The 18,207-nt window shown below is 38.8% G+C and overlaps 1 protein-coding gene across 1 annotated transcript in view; it reads left to right on the forward strand.

Annotated features, from left to right (window-relative positions):
* The window catches only part of SHROOM4 (shroom family member 4), a 125,906-nt gene that overhangs the window by 16,376 nt on the left and 91,323 nt on the right, over window positions 1-18,207 (forward strand). The window contains exons 3-4 of the mRNA XM_039224346.1: window positions 3,254-3,405; window positions 4,532-4,663. Of these exons, the coding sequence (XP_039080277.1) occupies window positions 3,254-3,405; window positions 4,532-4,663 (284 nt within the window). The remainder of the gene's footprint in view (window positions 1-3,253; window positions 3,406-4,531; window positions 4,664-18,207) is intronic.

The raw sequence follows: 18,207 nt of genomic DNA on the forward strand, positions 1-18,207 counted from the left end.
GTTTGAATAATCCAAAATGACACCTAAGGTAACCATCATTTAGATTGTGCCTTGTGATGTGTGTTTATACTGACATTCCAGTGTGTCTGGGTCCAATCTGAGAATTCCCAACACTTGAAATGAAACAAGAAGGCCATCCTAAAAGTCTGATTCAGGAAAGGCTGGGAAGTTGATCAGTCTTACTCAGCGGGCAGCATCAAATGATGGTACACAGCCTCTCAAGCAGGGCATGTTATTCTCAGCAAGTCTGTTGATTCACACTTTCGAAACCTGGGCATCAGCCAGACTTTTGAATGGGGTGGTGGAAAGGGAAAACAAAACATTTTATAAAAGAATATATACATCTTCTTCTCTCCCTGCCTCCCTCTTTTCCTCCCTCCTTCCATCCTTTCCTCATTCATTTTCTTTTCCTTCTTTTTCCTCGATAGAAAAATGAGTGGCTGCTTTATCTTCTATATAAACAAATATGTGGTTGCGCCATTGACCTGGAGAACTGGCTATCAGGAGGCAAAACAATTAATGGAAGACATACTGGAATGTAGGAGTAAAGTGAAGGAAAGACTAGTAAACAATAATTTTTAAAATCATCAAAAAGTCAGGAGAAGAAAGAATCAGTTGCATAGCTCAGTAAGTGCCCGGGGTTTGGTAAAGGGCTGGTTTGGAGTATAGTCTGAGGGACCTTCAATCAATTTCATCTCCTGATCCAGACTCAGCTGGACCCTAGGATTGTGCTGGGTACCCATAATTTACTGGTTTGTTGTCTGCAGATTTTTGCACTTGTGCTAAAGTGGTATTATTACATTCAACACATCTGTCTTGTGGAGGATGCTGCTAGTGACTGAGAAAGGGCAGTAAACAGAAAAGGGGCATGTGTAGTTGGACTGAGGCTTATAGTTCAAGAAAGAGTCCCTGCAAGGACTCAGTGGCAGCCCCAATGGCAGAAGAGAATGCAAAATGCTTAAGCTTGTCTTCAGCAATTATTAAGCATTTTAGTTTAAAAGGTTCCCCCCACCCACCACCTTTCATTTTCTGGCCTAGAATAAACAGAGATCTTGTTGATGTAACAAAGTGCTTAATTAACTCAAGGTGGTGCTTAATATCAATACATATTGAAGGGGAGACTTGCTGTTGGTAACAGTAATATGGATAATTGAGTTGCATGAATAAAAAATGGGTAGAGTGAATTAAGACTAACATACATCAACAGGAAAAAATCTATTAGCATTCATTAGTTAGGCTCCTGTTTGTGACTCTTTGTTAGCCTAAGAAAACCCTTTTAGATGGCTGATCTCTGCTGAAAGTCCTGCCTGATGCAGAGGGCCTTCTGCGGATGCCAAAGGAATGAGTCATTCAAATAGAACTTCTGAAATTCAAGTACAGCACTTTGCCTTTTTTTTTTTTTTTTTTTTTGGCAGCAGGCAGCAGTGACTGTGAAGTAATAATGATAATGACAATGGAAATAAGAATGTGATCCTAATTAATTTGCTGAGAGTTGTTCCCCATTTACCAATATTGGCTTGTTTTATCTTGAGTGGTGGCCCAGGTACTGGAACAATGGTATATATATTCAAAATCACTTGGCTAACCTATGATTTGTCAGACAAAGGTTAATTAAAAAAAAAACACAACTGTTGGGTTAGCAGCAATAAATTTAATGGCAGTCTGTGATTTAAATTAGAATTTCAATTTATTTGATGGGGCTCTTAAAATCCTGATTTAACATTTTTCTCTGTACTCAGGAGGTCTCAGCTTCCACATTGTACATGAACTGGCCAATCTAAATCTCAGCAATATTCTGACTTGCGTGGTGGGGGATAGATTGGAGGGATGCTATAAAAGACTGAGAAAAATATTGGAAGAAGAGAAGAAATGTGAAAACACCTGCAGCAAGGACCAGCCTTTAGTTGCCCCACTTAGAATCTGCCTTTCCCTAAACATCTTATGGTTTAATCTTCCTCACCTCATTTGCCCCAAGGAAAAGAACTAACAAGCAAACATCTCTTCTTGATTCCATCAGTGGGGTGGACCTTTTTCTTTTTTAACCTAACCATTTCTGCATATGAAATTCAGACAGTATCCTAACCTTAAGGCCAGGCACCATATGTGCTTTGTTCATTTCCATATCTCTTACGGTCATACTGACCTCTGCATGCCAGAAATTCACTAAAAAGTTGAGGAATGATTAATGGATGGATGAGATGACTCCTACGACCATGGATGGAATTGATGTTCTGATAGGTAAACCTCACCTTGGTGGTAGAAGGAATACAAAAGTAGGCATAATCAAGGCCCCACCGCCCCCAGTGGGGGACATTCTGCTTTTCTTTTCTTTTGCCTACCCTACCTGCTATTATTTCTCCCTTTGCTTTCAATGTCCTACAGCCTGAATACCTTCCTGCCAAGATTGCCCTGGTTAATGGAAATTCTGTAGGCTGTGGTGGAATAGTGAACACCCATATTTTCAGATTTTGGTGAATCCCCACTATGTTCCAGAACCCTAGAAGCAATCTTCTAGGCATTTGTTGAAGAGACATACATAAATGATCAGGTACTTTGTTTGTACATACTTTTTTGAATTCACAATTCCACTCACAGAATATTGAGCTGGAAGCTCAAGGTCTTCAGAATCAACTCTCCTGCTATAATCATCAGAGCTCACAATGATTGAGGGCTTAACTGCTCTCAGATATATCATGTGTTTACAACCCTGTGAGGTAGGTATTCTTGTTATTTATACTTCATGTATCAGGTAATTGAGACACAAAGAGGTCAGGTAGCTTGTTCAGCATCACAGAGCTAGGAAGTACTAGAACCAAGTTTCAAACTCAAATTTATCAGATTTCAAAGGCTGATAGGAAATGACTTTCCAAAGCTCATTTTGCAGCAGCCTGGCTTTTCTGGCACTAATTTGTATGCATATTTTGCTATACCACACTGCTCCGTCAGCTCACACTGTCCCATTCCTTACAAGCATCATTCTTATTTAGAAGCGCTTATCTCCCCAGATGGACTGTGGATTCCTCCAGAGCAGAAATTGCATTATTTCTGTGTTGCTTCCTTCCTCAAAGGTTTGCCCAAGATTTGCCTTCAGTATGTAATGACCTGTGATGAGCTTCTTAGAAGTTTATTGGAGCTTCCTGGAGCCATCCACCAGTACTACTTGTGGCTCAGAAGTTGGGAGGAACCAAGATGTTGAATTTTGCGTAAGAGGTCATCTTACCACCTGCTTTATGTTTTGTTCTCTACAACACAGATTGAAGATGGGGGCAAGGCAGCCTTGTCCCAGAAGATGAGGACCGGTGATGAACTGGTGAATATCAATGGCACTCCTCTGTATGGATCCCGCCAAGAGGCCCTCATCCTCATCAAAGGCTCCTTCCGGATCCTCAAGCTGATTGTCAGGAGGTAAGGCACAGGGAGATTGGCTGTAAGGCACAGGGGCCACTGAAACCATTTGGTTGCTACTAAAGCCTCAATACAGTTATGTCTTTTATCAGTATCATCAAAGAAAGAGGTGTTTCATATAAAACAAATTTTGCAGACAGCTGAAGCCAGAGTGGCATGGAGAAAGGGTCTTTGGTTCAACTCCTACCACTGCCACATGATATTAGCCATGTCACCTTGGTTCAAATCCATGACACTACCTGTGTCACCTTGGTTAAATTTGTTTTACATCTGCAAGACTTGGTCTTCCTGTTTGCTACTGCGAGAACTAAATGGCTCCATACACACTAAGAGTCTATATAACCTGATGTTTTTCTGTCTCCTTCATAACAGGCTGCCACTGCTCAACCACATAGATTTTTTTTCAAATTTTTATTTAAATCAACAATACAGATTTAAAGAGACCCTACTACCAGCCATGATAGGCATTCTGGAAGCTGTGGCAAAATCTAAGATAGAAATACTGCCCTTAAAGAATATAGAGTCTGATAAGGGAGAAAAGACACACATGTGACAAATTAATTAGCGATACATTTTTGAAAAAAAGAAATAAAGGAGATTTCACAGGGTGAAGGGTGATTGTCAAATAGATTGTTGAGAAAACTTGCTACTAAAATTCAAGAAAAAGTATTTCAGGAGAGATTGATAGGGTAAAAGTACAGAGAGGAGGTGGAATTTGAGCTAAAGGTTGGGAAAAATTGGACAAATAAGACATCAGGAGGAGAAAGGCACTCGAGAGAAGTAGAATGGCATAAGCCGAAGGAAGGTAAAGACATATTTGGGCATAGTTATTCTGTTGCTACTACACATCTGCTTGTTAGTAAGCTTTCCATATGACTTCTCTTTCATTTTGCTGCTGTATCTTTGCTCTGTATTACTGGAGCTCATCCTTCTTCCTTCTATTAGTTTCCTGCATCCTTTACACATGTCTGAGTTTCTCCATCTTATTTATTTTTATTAGAAAAAATATTTCTAAAGCATCTTCCCGTCATCATAATCCACTCCCAGGCTACTGCTCCATATTTCTCCTTTTGTTCATACTTAGTCTCTTAAAAGAAAAGTGTGTATTCACTGCTTTCGTGTACAGTTTGGCTTTCCGCCCACTGCGGTCTGAATTGGACTTCCAGAACCCCACTGAAACTACTATGTCAAAAGCTACATATTACTTCCTAATTGTCAAAGTCAATGGATTATTTTCAGTCCTTATCATGTATGACTGGTATATGGCATTTGACACTGTTGCTCTGGATTATGTCCTCCCTGGTGAAATTCTTTCTTGCTTGAAAGATACATTTTCTTGTTCTTTTCTTACCTCTCTGCTCATTTTTTTTTATTTTGCTTTTTAAAATTTTAAGCTTTTTATTTTGAAATCACTTTAGACTTAGGGAAGAGTTGCAAAGTGACACAGAGAATTCCTATATAATCTTCACCCAGCTTTCCCAAATGGAAACCTTTTATTATACCATGGCATATTGATCAAAACTAAGAAATTAGCATGATCAATGAGTTCCAATATAACAAAGTACAATAAATTCATTGGTCTTTTTTCAAGTTTCACATCACAACAAACCTTTAAGAAACTACAATTTGTTTGAGTTTCATTGTAGTATCAAACATTATCAGTAAATATCTGAAAAACTCAGTTTTCTATTTTCTACTCTTTTCTAACTATATATCTGTGTGAAGTCAAAAATTTTTTATATACTTCAACTAAAATTACATATTGCAACAGAATAAAGCAGATATGAGAATCCAGCTGTTTTCTATTAAGGTGAACATCAAATAGATTTGTAAGCATGTAAAACAAGGCCAGTCTTCCAATTAGATATTTTTTTCTAGAATATATAGCCACTTTTCATAAAAATGCTATGTTAGAATGTAATGGATTTGCCATTATTTTAAATAAACGTTAATTTTTTTCCAGTTTTAGTTTTGAATATGGTAAATATTAGTAAGTGTAACTCAAATAAACAAAAGTGTTTGAGATACTCATTATTTTTAAAGTATGTAAAAGCATCCTTAGCGCAAATTATTTGAGAATGGCTTCCCTAAAGGATTCATTGTATGTAATGAGTTAACTTTTGTACAGTGCACCAAGCTGGTACTATCTATGTACCATCTTTGGGAGAACTGAGAAAAATCATCACTCAAATGACATTTTATAGGGTTTATATTTCTCACAAGAGCCCAGTAGGGGAAGATTGTTCTAGACATTAATAAGTTAATAGATGTAAAATATGTTGAACCGTGATTAGCAGATAAGCCCTCTGTAGAAGTTAAAATCTTTCTTTTTGTTTCAAATTTCTATTTAAATTCTAATTAGTTAACATATATGGTAAAATTAGTTTAGGTGTAGAACTTGGTGATTCATCACTTACATACAACACCCAGCACTCATCACAAGTACCCTCCTTAATACCCATCACCCATTTAGCCCATTCCCTGCCCACCTCCCTACATGAATGCTCAGTTTGTTCCTTATAGTTAATAGTCTCTCATGGTTTGCCTTTTTCTTTAAGAGTTTCTTTCAAGAGGAGTCAGATTTTTTAAATTTTAAATGTAAGTTAGTTAATATACAATATAATCTTGGCTCCAGAAGTTGACTAGAACCCAGTGATTCATCTCCTACGTATGACTCCTAGTGTTTATCCCAAAGAGTGCCCTCCTTAATGCCCTTCACTCATTTAACCCATCTCCCTACTCCACCTCCAGCAACCTTCAATTTGTTCTCTGTATTTAAGAGTCTCTTATGGTTTCCCTACTTCTCTGCTTGATGAATGGATGAATGAAAAAAAAGATGTGATATATATATATCATTTGCTTTTTAAAACCAGCCTTCTCTACTACCTGCTCTTCCTCTGATCATCTATTAAATGTTAGTGTTTTCTCTATTTCCACTTTCTAGCTTCATTAATATACCATGGAAAACCTTACTCAGTTCCAGAGCTTCAATTATCATTTACACATATCTATGACTATATCTCTTGAGCCCCAGACCTATATAGTCAACTTCCTACTGGACATCTATACTTGGATGTTTCAGAAGCATTTGAAGCACAATATGCTTTAAACCTAACCTGTCATCTTCTCCTCTTAAGCCCCTTATCTCTGTGCCTAGGACAAACCATGCCCTTAGTCAACCAAACCAGAAACACAGAAACCATCTTTAATCTTCCACTATTCTCATGCTCTACATCCAAGTGATTTATCTTGAGGGAATACATAATGGAGAAAGGGTTTTAAGTTAGTAAGGTTGAGGTTACATAGGATCCCATTGATTTATCAGATAATTTGTTGATACCTAAGATTAAGCCATCCCTGCTCATGTACTTGAATAGGAAGGGACATGTTAAGAAATGCCTTACACAATAGACACATTGTCACTGACTCAGTCTTGAATTGGTCGGGATTTAGGTTTTAAATAAGGCTTCTTGCAGAGGTCGCTTGGTAGTTTTTTCTTTAGAGACAGATCCATATATGGCACTGCCTAGTTCCGTCATATGGGAAATAATAGCCCCTATATAATGGCGTTGTTGTGATGATTAAATAAGGCAATGTATATAAAATGCCTTTCACTTAGAGGATTCTCAAGGAATGTCATTCTCATTCCTTTCCCTGGGGTATAAAAGAAGCATAATTGGAGTAACCAAGCATTATTAAATAAGGAGAACATCAGAACTGTAGTGCGCTTTGCAGCCTAACCTTCAAAGCACAAGATTTGCAGGGAAACCATTAGGGGTGAAAAAGATCTGAACATGAACTAAAGGTCCCTATGAGATACTGGTTATACAGAGATACCAGCACTTGGAGGGACTGTAGATACCATCCATGGTGGCTTCTGAGCCAGTCTTAAAAATGAGAGTATCTGGGTGTGTCACCTACTCATCTTCTCTTGGTAAACTCCATATTCTCTGTGTTCCTGCTGTAGCAACATCTACCACTACCATTCACTCAGGAATGGTTGTAATTCTGTCTTGGAGATAGTAGTGCCCTTGGATTTTCATGGTGTGGCAGGTCTTATACTCCCTGAACCTACACTCTACCCTTTCAGCCTCCCCACTCAACCCCTCTTGGAGGGGAGGCTCAATGACATAATTTATTAGGTGATGCTGCCCTCTTGTGGAAAACCTAACCTTCATGTATGGATTACCCCAGGAACAGTATAAATCACTTATTTATTCCCTCTTTATTAGTCCAAATGATTCCTTGGATTTATGAAGGAGCTCTTAGCACATAAAATAAATGTGATCTCCCTGAGATTTAATGTTTAGCCTAGTGTTTTATACTAATGTAGAAAGATGTTGGTTTGAGTAAGCAATCAACTGGCAAAGATTCAACACTCAGCTTTAGGTCTGTACTTAAACCCTTTGGGATGAATATAATGAGAAAGAAGAACTTTAGAAAATGGCCTATTCTGAAAAGCCAGGCCAGCTTTTTCTCCTATATTGCCCTTTAGATAATGGTCAACTAGGTCAGAAATTTAGGTGTTAACCCTCAACTCCTCTCACTTGTCCAGTCTAAGTAATTCCAAGTCTTGATGATTCTACTTGCTATAAACCTCTATGCAACCTCTGTCTCAATCAAATCACTCATGATTTTTTACCTAAGCTATTGTAAGAGTCTTTTCACTGGCTTCTCATCTTTTGGTCTCACCTCCTTCTAATCAATCCATTCTCCAAATAAGGCATCTGACTATGTCATTCATCTATTTGGAAACAAAACAAAACAGGAACAATAACCATAGAATTATGTTGGTCCCATGAGATTTATTTTATATTTATATCCTTATATTTAAGGATATTATATTCATGAAATACATTTTTAAAAATATTTAAGTAAATAACTATTGGCAATACAAGAAGAAAACTAACAGAAATGTCTTTATGGAAGACTTCCACACAATTTAGCTATGACAGATAAAGTAAGTAAAAATAAGTACTTAGAATATGTGAAAAACAAAATTCATCAGACTTAATTAATACCAAAAATTGTATTTGATGGACAGTGAATATGCCCTCTTTTCAAATATCTAGAGAATATTTTTTAAATAATCATATGGTATACAACAAAGAAAATCTTTGCATACTCTTACAAGTAGAAATCATACTCGCCTTGTTCTCTGATGATAATGTAAAACTTCTACAAATTTAGAAACAAAGTTAAACAAAAGTCTTCCATTGCTTTAATATTTCAGAACACATTTATATGCAAGTATTAGCCAAAAGAAACACTAGCAACTAATAAAAAATAACAAAAATGAGATCATGACTTATCAAAACTTTGAAAGCAATATTCAGAAGTAAATTCATAATCTTAAATATTTCATTATTAAAAATGAAGAATGAAATTACATGATTAAGAATCCAATATAATATTAAGCTGAGAGGTGTGTTGTTTATATGGGGAGATGACTTAAATAGATAAGCCTCTAGCAAATTTAATTAAGGAAACAAAGATGAATTATAAATAAATTTAAATGATAAATGGAATATAACAACAAGTACAAAGAAATTTTCCTAAATTATAGGAAACTACTGTAATTGTACCTTAATAAATTTGAAAATCTCAGCATGTTTGAAATATAATATGTTAAACACCAAGCATTAGTAAGAAATTCAAAACTTAAATGGGCCTGCAACTGTAGAAACCTTGAAAACAATTATCAGAGAGAAACTTCCAAAAATACTTTAAGGCCACAAGTTTTTTCCTTCAAATTTTCTAGGAATAATTAATTCTATAACAATATTATAGAATTGTTAAAGAACACTGTTATAGAAATGAAAATCTTTCAGAGTTATTCACATAAGTTTTGAAACTAGCATCATTCTAATACCAAGTTCTGACAGACTATTCCCAAAAGAATATTCTCTTCAGTTTGTGAGCTTATATGCAAAACCTATAAATGAATTCTATCAAATCTACTTCAACAAAACTGCACAATAACAAGTAATTACCAATATTAAAAGATAATTTTTTAAAAGGTAAAAATATTAACTCATAATGATATAAAAATGAACATATGTTAAAGATTTTATTAAGGAGATTGTAAGATGTTACAACGAGTTCAAAGGATAAGTCAAAGAAGCACAAATTTAATTTAAAATGACAATAGACCAGAAAAAACAATTAGAAGCTATAAGGAGAAATATATCCTATTCATGATAGCAACCAAACACAAAAAAGTTTTTTAGGAATGGCCTTAAGAAGAAATATGTATGACAGAAAGAGGATGTATATGGTAGAAATTACATAACTATACAGAAAGAGAAAATGTATATAAGTAACTTTTGATCATGTGGGTAAAGTCACAAGGCACTCTATTAAATGATGAAATAAAAAAGCCAATACACAATTTAATGGACAGTGTGTTCATATGGCCTGATTTAGGCATGCTCTCTATATACAACTTCCAAAGCATTATTCCTCCACCCTCATGCAAAATCTCTTCACTTTTGAAATCCAAATATGCAGGCGTTAGCATTTTCCTTTCCCTACCACTGGCATCTATCAGCCTCCAGGTCATTCTCCCACTTCCATTTTATACTTTGTTTTTTGTTTTTTTTTTTTTAATTTTTTAAAATGTTTTTATTTATTTCTAGGAGAGAGAGAGATTGACACAGTGTGAGCAGGGGAGGGTCAGAGAGAGAGGGAGTCACAGACTGAAACAGGCTCCAGGCTCTGAGCTGGCAGTCAGCACAGAGCCCGATGCGGGGCTCGAACCCACGAACCGCGAGATCATGACCTAAGTGAACGTCGGACGCTTAACCGACTAAGCCACCCAGGCGCCCTCCATTTTATACTTTGGCACCTGCTTCACCATCATCTTTCCTATCCCAATTCATACTGTCCTACTGAAAGATTTCATTGTCCTTGTAAAGGATCACAAACTTTAGTTTTATGGGTCATTGATCATAGCTTCAGCAATAAACCCTCTATAGCAGCAGCTTACTCCTCTGACTGTACTATGGACCTTGCCAATCTTTCAGTCAACATGTATTAATTGAATGTCTAACCTATGCTAGAATCTGGAGAATAAATAATGAATAACATGCTCTCTGCTCTCATGGCCTCTGACACCTTCCAATCTTTCTGACAGGGAAAAAGACAAAGAAAGCCAGCTGAGTGTCTATTATCTTAGTATCTCCAAGGAGGACACATAACTAGAAGCATTCTAAATGCATAAAAAGAAGTTAATTTATTGCATACAATGTATGCTATTGGTCCTGTTTCTCACTGGTGAGCATCACTTAGGAATTCGTTAAAATGCAAATTATTGGGGGCGCCTGGGTGGCTTAGTCGGTTAAGCGTCCGACTTTCGCTTGGGTCATGATCTCGCGGTTCGTGGGTTCAAGCCCCGCGTCGGGCTCTGTGCTGACTGCCAGTTCAGAGCCTGGAGCCTGCTTCAGTCTGTGACTCCCTCTCTCTCTGACCCTCCCCTGCTCACGCTGTCTCTCTCTCTCTCTCCTAAAAATGAATAAAACATTTTAAAAAAATGCAAATTATTGGATACCACCAGAGACGTACTGAATCAAATCTCTGGGGTGGGGGGGTGCCTAGCAATGTGTTTTAACAAGCTTTCCAGGTGAAAAGCATATAGTTTGAGAATGGCCGCCTCGAGGCATTAAAGGATTCATTTTCAGGAATCCATTGTGAAAGACTAAATTCACCTTTCTGTCAGCAATCTCTTCTTTTAGGTTTCTCATACTCCATTCTCTGCACAGCTACTCTTTTTTTTTTAAATTTTTAAAATGCTTTATTTATTTTTAAGAGAGAGAGAGAGAGAGAGAGAGAGAGCGTGAGCAGGGGAGGGTCAGAGAGAGAGAGGGAGTCACAGAATCCAAAGACAAGCTCCAGGCTCTGAGCTAGCTGTCAGCACAGAGCCCGACATGGGGCTCTAACCCACGAACCGTGAGGTCATGACCTGCACAGAAGTCGGACACGAGATCATGACCTGAGCCGAAGTCGGACGCTTAATACACTGAGACACCCAGGCGCCCCTGTACAACTACTCTTTAATATCATCAAAGCCTCAAATATCATTTTCTCCTATTCTTCCATGGCCCATGACTCTCCTTACTCACTGAATCTGAGCAAGTACATTCATTCATGGTTTTAACTATCACCTCTGTGTTCATAACTGCATCTCTAGTTTTAATCTATCCCCAAAATTCATATGTACAGTGGCCTGGTAAAAATCTCTATGGGAAAACCCAACAGTAAATGCAGTGCAATGTGTATAAATCTGAATTCATTATCTAGCTTATAAAATTCTGCTTCCAATAGCACTTGGTGGTATTTTCATCCACCTTGCCATCCAAATGAGAAACCTGAGTCATTTTTGACTTCTTGTTCTCCTCACTAAGCCATGTTAATTTTACCTTTTAGATGCTTCTAGAATTTATCCTCTTCTCTTCATTCCACTACTTTTGCCCTGGTTCAGTCCCTCATCATCTTGCCCTTGGACTATTTCCGTAGCCTCTCAGCTGTCTCAGATCTGTCTGCCAAAGTGTTGCCACAGACATAAATCTAAAATACAGATTCAATTATATCAATCCCCTGCTGAAAATATGTCAGTGGTCATCATTGCCCAGAGGCATGGTGTGTGTGTGTGTGTGTGTGTGTGTGTGTGTGTGTATGTGTGCCTCTGGTATATATATATATATACCCTCCATGGTATATAGATACATGACCACACAATTTAGTAGGTCTGATCTAAATTCTATGACCTGAAAAGCCTAAAAGTGCTTTTTATGTGGGCCTCTACAGATAAAACATTTTGTCAAGTCTTGGAGGCATGAGAGGAGGTGCTGCTTGGTATGCATTGTTGTATCCCTAGCATCTAATACATGTATGGCCCATTGGAAAGATTCAGAATTTTAAATTTACACATCTTGATATAGGGAAGCAGAGAATATGAGTAACTAGTCCACTTGGTAGTTATATTGTCATGGTCGTCTGAACTGGCAAGTGAGATTGTATTCAGTCTCTTATGAGTATGCTTATTTGTGACTCTTGTTTTTCGGTAACTGATCATCTCTAGACACACTGATTAAAAAACAAACTAACAAACTAGTTTTTGTCCTGCAAAACTGATGTCCAGATCTTGAATCAACATGAATATGAAAAGAAACTACCATATATTGGGGCTTTGTCCAGGCTATCTGCCAACTTCCCTAGTTGACCTCTCTCTGTTGTTGTCATTATGCCATCTAATCTACAATTAAATGGAAGCAGTTAAACTGTTAAAACTGATTAAAACTATAATTACCCTGTTGAGTATTAATATACCAGTGATATACTGTCTCACTAAAGCCAGTAGGCATGTCCCAGCCCTGTGCTTTTCCACTGCTCCATTAAAGCCAGTGGGCATGGCCTGGTCCTTCAATCTTTCTCCGCCTTGCTAAAACTACTGGACATGTGCAGTCCACACAGGAGAAAACCTTGATCTCTGGATCTTATGGCCAGGGGCTCTGCATCTGTAGGCCAATAGGACTGAAAGAATCAGAGACACAGTTCTTAACAGGCTACCACTACCAAGCAGCAGGCTGAGACACACCCTAAATCTTCCTGTGAAAAAAGCCTATTTACTTGTCTGGAGCTTCAACCTGAGGGATAGGTGTCAGGTTTCCCATACATATAGAGGCTAAGGAGATACTCTACAGTTTGCTGGTACCCTCCAGAAAGGAGTTTATGCATTATTTAGAGCCCTGATTTTTGCAACAGTTGCCTAGGGGAAACCTCCAGATTGCTAGGACAGGAGGCCAGCAGGGATTATGACTGCAGTCCCACATGCTTGTATATATTTGCATTCTTTAATACCAGGCTTCTAATCAGCCTGAAACAAGGTGCTGACTGAGATGGAGTCAGAAATATGTTCACCAAACTTGAGAGAATAATGGATAAACACAATGAGAACTTTAACAAAGAGATAGAAAGTGTAAGACTGTACCAAACAGAAGTCACAGAGCTGAAGAATACAATAACTGAACTGAAAAGTACACTAGAGGGGTTCAGTGGTAGATTGATGAAGCAGAAGAAAGGATCAGTGATCTGGAAAACAGAGCAGTGGAATTCACCCAAACAAAACAGTGAAAAGAAGAATTTTAGAAAGTGAAGATTATGTAAAGGACTTATGGGGAAACACCAAACAGAATAACATTTACATTATAGGTTCCATACGGAGAAGAGAGTGAGAAAAGGGAAGAAAACATATTTGAACAAATAATGGCTGAAAACCTCCCTAACCTGGAGAAGGAAATAGACATCCAGATACAGAGAGCTCAGAGAGTTTAAAATAAAATAAACCCCAAAAGATCCACACCAAGACACATTATAATGAAAATATCAAAAGTTAAATAGAAAATCTTAAAAGCAGCAAGAAAAAGAAAGCTTTCACACACAAGGGAACCCCAGTAAGGTTATCAGCAGATTTTTCAGCAGAAATTTTGCAGACTAGAAGAGAGTGGTATGATATATTCAAAGTGCTGAAAGGAAAAATCTTTCAACCAACAATATTCTACCTGGTATGGTTATCATGGAGAATTGAAGGAGAGGAAGAGTTTTCTAGACAAATAAAAGCTAAAGGAGTTATTACCCCTAAACTGGCTTTATAAGAAAGGTGAAAGGGGCTTCTTTAAGCTGAAAAAAGGGGCGCCTGGGTGGCTCAGTTGGTTGAGCGACCGACTTCGGCTCAGGTCATGATCTCAGGGTCCATGGGTTTGAGCCCCGCATCGGATTCTGTGCTGACAGCTAGCTCAGAGCCTGGAGTCTGTTTCAGATTCTGTGTCTCCCTCCCTCTCTGACCGTCCCCTGCTCACACTGTCTCACTCTGGCTCTCAAAAATAAATAAAAAACATTTTTTAAAAAGCTGAATAAAAGGGTACTAATTAGTACCGAGAAATGTATGAAAGTAAAAATCTTATTTGTAAAGGTAAATATATAGTAAAGGTAGTGAGTTAATCACTTATATAGCTAATATGAAGATTAAAACACAAAAAGAGTAAAATAATGATGGCTACAATAATTAGCAAAGAGACACAAAAGTACATAAGAAGTATACATCAGAAGTAACATCAGAAGTATAAAGTAACATCAGAAATATAAAATGAGGGGGTGGAATAAAAAAGTAGGGTTTTAGAATGTGTTAAAAATGAACTTGCTATCAACTTAAAATTGACTATATATGTATATGTATATACATATATATATATATATTCAATAAAAATATTCAGTAAACCATGCTTTAATAGATGTGCTGTCATCCAGGCTTTATTGTCCCACTTACAGAGCACAGGCAGAGTAGATTTAACATAATTATTGACCCTTTGCCCTTTGCTTTTCTTCCGTCTGGCTCTTCCTGAGTTCCAGCTTTTTAAAATAAACCAGGGATCTAGCAAATTAATTGAGCCAAGGAGGAGGTCAGGGTAATGTGTCACCTGTACACAGTCATTCTGAACCACACCTGTTGCCATGTTTATAAGTGGTGACCCTGCCTCTGTCTGCTGCTAATGGTGAGAAACTTGAGACAATGAAATGCAGGATCCAAGAGCCAAGCAGCAGAACCACAGCAGAGGCAGAGCTGGGCTACCTCAAGAAACAAGCCAAAGTACACATGGTGAAGAGTCCCAAATACCACTACGAGAAGGGAAATAAAATAACCAAAGTCTCAACAAGAGAGACCAAGAGACACCATTCAAAGAACATTTCCTGAATGGAAAGACCCTGGACAGTCAATGAGCTTTCTTTGGTACAGTGGTACTCACAGGTGCAGAGCACATAACAAGCTTTCAAAACGAACAAGAGACAGAAAGCTAGCCAAAATGACAAAAAGGAAGAACGCTCCTCTAAAGAAATGCCAGGAAGATATGACAGCTAAAGAACTGCTCAAAACAGATATAAGCAACATAACTGACCAAGAATTTAGAACAATAGTCGCAAAATTAATCGCTGGCTTGAAAAAGGCATGGAATACATCACAAAAGCTATTGCAACAAAGACTATGGAGTTTAAAAATAGTTGCAATGAATTAAACAATGCTATAAATGAGGTGCATAATAAAATGGAGACGTCTAATGCACGGATTGAGAGGCAGAGAGGAGAATAGGTGAATTCGAAGACACAGTTACACAAAAAGAAAAAGCCAAGAAAAAGAGAGATAAACTGATACAGGAACGTGAAAAGAGAGTTCGAGAACTGAGTGATACAATCAAACAGAACAATATCTGTATCATAGGAATTCCAGAAGAGGAAGAGAGAGGGACACGCACTGAAGGAGTCCTTTAACAAATTATACCTGAGAACGTCCCCACTCTGGGGAAGGAAACAGTGAAATCCAAGAGGCACAGAGAACTCCCCTCAGACGTAACTTGAATCGACCTTCTGCACGAAATATCCTAGTGAAACTGGCAAAAATATAAGGAGAAAGAGAGAATTCTGAAAGCAGCTAGGGAGAAAAGCACCCTAACATACAAAGGGAAACCTATCAGAGTGGTGACAGACCTATCTACTGAAACTAGGCAGGCCAGAAAAGAATGGCAGGAAATCTTCAATGTAATGAACAGAAAAAAATGTGCAGCCAAGAATCCTCTATCCAGCAAACCTGTTATTCAGAATAGAAGGAGAGATAAAGGTTTTCCCAAATAAACGAAAAAATGAAAGAATTCATCACCACTAAACCAGCCCTACAAGAAATCCTGAGGGTACTCTATGAGGAAAATATTGCAAGGAACGCGAAGTACCAGAGACACCACTATAAGCATCAACCCTACAAAGAACACAATGACTCTAAACACATATTTTTCAATAATAACACTGAGTGTAAATAGACTAAATGCTCTAATCAAAAGACATAGGGTAGCAGAATGGATAAAAAGACAAAATCCATCTATTTGCTGTCTACAAGAGACTCCTTTTAGACCTAAAGACACCTTCAGATTGAAAGTAAGGGGATGGAAAATATTTAGCATGCTACAGGAAGTCAAAAGAAAGCTGGAGTAGCCATACATATATCAGACAAACTGGACTTTAAAGTAAAGGCAGCAATCAGGGGCAAGATGGCGGAGAAGTAGGGAGCTCCGTGCATTGCACTCACCCCCATATCTCATACGGAAAAGATCTGAAGCCATAGGAAACCTTACAGAACCCAAGAGATTGGGAGAAAAAGGACGCAGAATCCACTGAGAAAGCCTCCTAACGTAAGTGCGAATTGGGGAAGATAAAATCTGGCTGGGATCGGAAACTCGAGGGACCAGGGCTATCCCCTTCTGCGGGGAGTGAGAGAGGGAAAAGAGAGAGTCCAAAACTACTCAAGATACGGTCCCTGTCGCTTGGAAACAGAAACACCTCAGCTAGGGGCACAGAAGGACCCTGCGCACCAAATCCCTACGCGGGAGGTCCCAGCGCGCCAACTCCCAGAGGGGCTGCACGCCACTGCTCCTTTGTACTCCTGGAACGGCTGGATCCCTGGAGGAACCGCGCATGTACCTCCGTGCTCCTGGATGGCTGGACCTCTAGGGAGAAGGAGAAGGGCTTAAAACTGGGAGATTTGCCTGCGAGTTCGTGTTTTGGGTGATGAGACACAGAGGGACCTGGTTTCCCTCTCTCCAGTGGGCCTGCATGCCCCCCAGACAAACCCCCGTCCTTGCTCACCAACCCGACCTGGAGGAGAAGGGAATAGCGATTCTGGCTCCACCCCCAGGGCTAGGCAAGAGGCTTGGAATTGCCCCTAGGGGCTCGCCTGCAAGGTTGTGTCTACGGCAATTTCAGTGGGGTGCGCGGACTGGTACATGGAAACTAGGCCTGGCCTGGGTTAAAGAGCGCAACCCACAGTGGCTGCGCCCCCAGCACGGGGAGTTTACACACCCAAAAAAGCGAGGTGCAGCGCTTGGTTTAAGAAGGGACTGGAGCACCGCCACTCTCCTCCCCACAACCACCAACACAGAACTCTCACCTGAAGCATTGGATCACACCACGCCCATCCCTGCTAGAGAGCTGCCCTCCTCCCTTTTTTTTTCTCTCTTTTTTTTCTTTTTTCTTTTTCTTTTTCTTTTTTTCCCAGAACACTGACCTGATTAACTCTGGTTACTGGCTTGCTTAAACAGTCACATCTAGTCCATTCTGTAGATGTAAATTCTACACCTACTGACCTTTTCATCTCTTTCTCTCAGGAGTAATTAGACTATATAGTTTCTCTGGATAACACCAGTGTCCTTCTCTCACCTATTCAACCATATTCCACCCTTCAGCTCTTTGAAAAAAGCTTCTTATCCCTTCTGCCTATTCATTCTATTTCCAATTTTCCCTCATCCCACCCTGTCTTCTCTCTCTTTCTCTATGCTCTTCAACAACCACTGCAATACACCCGGCTATTTTATTGTAGCTGGGAAATCTGGTTACATGCTTTAAACCCTTCTTTGTCCGTCGGTTTCCTTCTTTTGTCCTTTTCTTTTCTTCTTTTTGACCTTTTTATGTAATTTTTATTCTCTATTATCCGCCTTCCCTCCTCCGTCTTTTCTCTTAACTTTTTCGTTTTCCCTCTCAGTTTCCATGTTAGTTGGATTTGTCTGTGCGTTTGTGTGCCTCTGCTCCCTGTGTGTTTGTCTGTCTGTTTTCTTCTCCAGGGCTACCTCAAGAAACAAGCCAAAGTACACATGGTGGAGAGTCCCAAATACCACTACGAGTAGGAAAATAAAATAACCAAGGTCTCAACAAAAGAGACCAAGAGATACAATTCAAAAAACACTCTCTGAAAGGATAGGCCCTGGA

The sequence above is a fragment of the Hyaena hyaena genome, unplaced genomic scaffold, assembly GCF_003009895.1.
Source record: "Hyaena hyaena isolate Hyena2069 unplaced genomic scaffold, ASM300989v1 scaffold_1620, whole genome shotgun sequence".
NCBI classification, from domain to species: domain Eukaryota; kingdom Metazoa; phylum Chordata; class Mammalia; order Carnivora; family Hyaenidae; genus Hyaena; species Hyaena hyaena.